Source organism: Apteryx rowi, unplaced genomic scaffold (genome assembly GCF_003343035.1).
Source record: "Apteryx rowi isolate R43461 unplaced genomic scaffold, aptRow1 scaffold_2423, whole genome shotgun sequence".
NCBI classification, from domain to species: Eukaryota; Metazoa; Chordata; class Aves; order Apterygiformes; family Apterygidae; genus Apteryx; species Apteryx rowi.
In genome coordinates, this window is record NW_020448779.1 from 1 (window position 1) to 1,427 (window position 1,427).

General features: G+C 66.2%; 1 protein-coding gene across 1 annotated transcript in view; it reads left to right on the top strand.

Moving 5' to 3' along the window:
• Positions 1 to 5: 5 nt before the first annotated feature.
• Positions 6 to 1,427, top strand: part of LOC112966442 (cAMP-dependent protein kinase catalytic subunit alpha-like) — a gene marked incomplete at its 5' end in the record, with an annotated part of 5,002 nt that continues 3,580 nt past the window's right edge. The window contains 2 exons of the mRNA XM_026066557.1: positions 6 to 110; positions 991 to 1,407. Coding sequence (XP_025922342.1) covers positions 6 to 110; positions 991 to 1,407 — 522 coding nt within the window. The remainder of the gene's footprint in view (positions 111 to 990; positions 1,408 to 1,427) is intronic.

The window sequence follows — 1,427 nt, forward strand, 5'->3', positions numbered from 1 at the left end:
AGTTCGAGCGCATCCGCACGCTGGGCACCGGCTCCTTCGGGCGCGTCATGCTCGTGCGCCACAAGGACTCGGGCCACCACTACGCCATGAAGATCCTCGATAAGCAGAAGGTGACGCCGCGGGGGGCCCCGGCGCGCGGGGGGGGACGGGACGGGACGCTGGTGTCCCCAGCGCGTAGGGGTTTGGGGGGAACCCTGGTGTCCCCAGCACCTAGGGGTTTGGGGGAYGCTGGTGTCCTCAGCGTGTAGGAGTTTGGGGGAACGCTGGTGTCCCCAACACATAGGGGTTTGGGGGGACCCTGGTATCCTCAGTGTCCCCAAGACATGAGGGTTTGGGGGGACCCTGCTGTCCCCAACATGTAGGGGTTTGGGGGGAAGCCTGGTGTCCCCAGCACCTAGGGGTTTGGGGGACGCTGGTGTCCCCAGCATGTAGGAGTTTGGGGGGACGCTGGTGTCCCCAGCACATAGGGGTTTGGGGAGACCCTGGTATCCTCAGTGTCCCCAAGACATGAGGGTTTGGGGGGACCCCGGTGTCCCCAGCACGTAGGGGTTTGGGGGAAACCCTCGTGTCCCCAGTGTTCCCAACACGTAGGGGTTGGGGAGACCCTGATGTTCACAGTGTCCCCAAGATGTGAGAGTCTGGGGAGACTCTGGTGTCCCCAGCACAGAGGGATTTGGGGGACACCGGTGTTCCTGACGCAGAGGGATTTGTCCCTGACAGGAGTCCAGGGGATTTGGGAGGTCCCTGATGGGGCCCAGGGGATTTGGGGGTCCCTGACAGGGGTTTGGGGAGTCCCTGATGAGGGTCTGGGGGAATTGGGGGTCCCTGACGGGGGTTTGAGGGGTTCCTGACGTGTGTCTGGGGGAATTGGGGATCCCTGATGGGGCCCAGGGGATTTGGGGGTCCCTGGTGGGGGTTTGGGGGGTCCCTGACGGGTGTCCGGGGGATTTGGGGGTCCCTGACGGGGGTCTGGGGTCCCTGGCGGCGCAGGTGGTGAAGCTGAAGCAGATCGAGCACACGCTCAACGAGAAGCGCATCCTGCAGGCCGTCACCTTCCCCTTCCTCGTGCGCCTCGAGTACTCCTTCAAGGTGGGGCCGCCCCCCGCGCGTCCCCTGTCCCCTCCAGCGTGTCCCCCTCACCCCCAGGGGGTCCCCTGCCCCTCCGGCATGGCACCCCGGGGCTGTCCCTGCGCCTTCAGGGCATCCCTCATCACCCCAAGGAGGTCCCTGGGGTTATCCCTTGCGTCCCCCCTCCCCCCGGCTGTCCCCCGTCACCTCCAGGATGTCCCCAGATGTCCCCTGTCCCCCAGGCTGTTCCCCGTCACCCCCAGGTCTCCTTGTGTCCCCAGGGCATCCCTTGCATCCCCAGCGTGTCCCCCGTGTCCCAGGGCATCCCCCATCTCCCCCAGGATGTCCCCAGGGTGTCT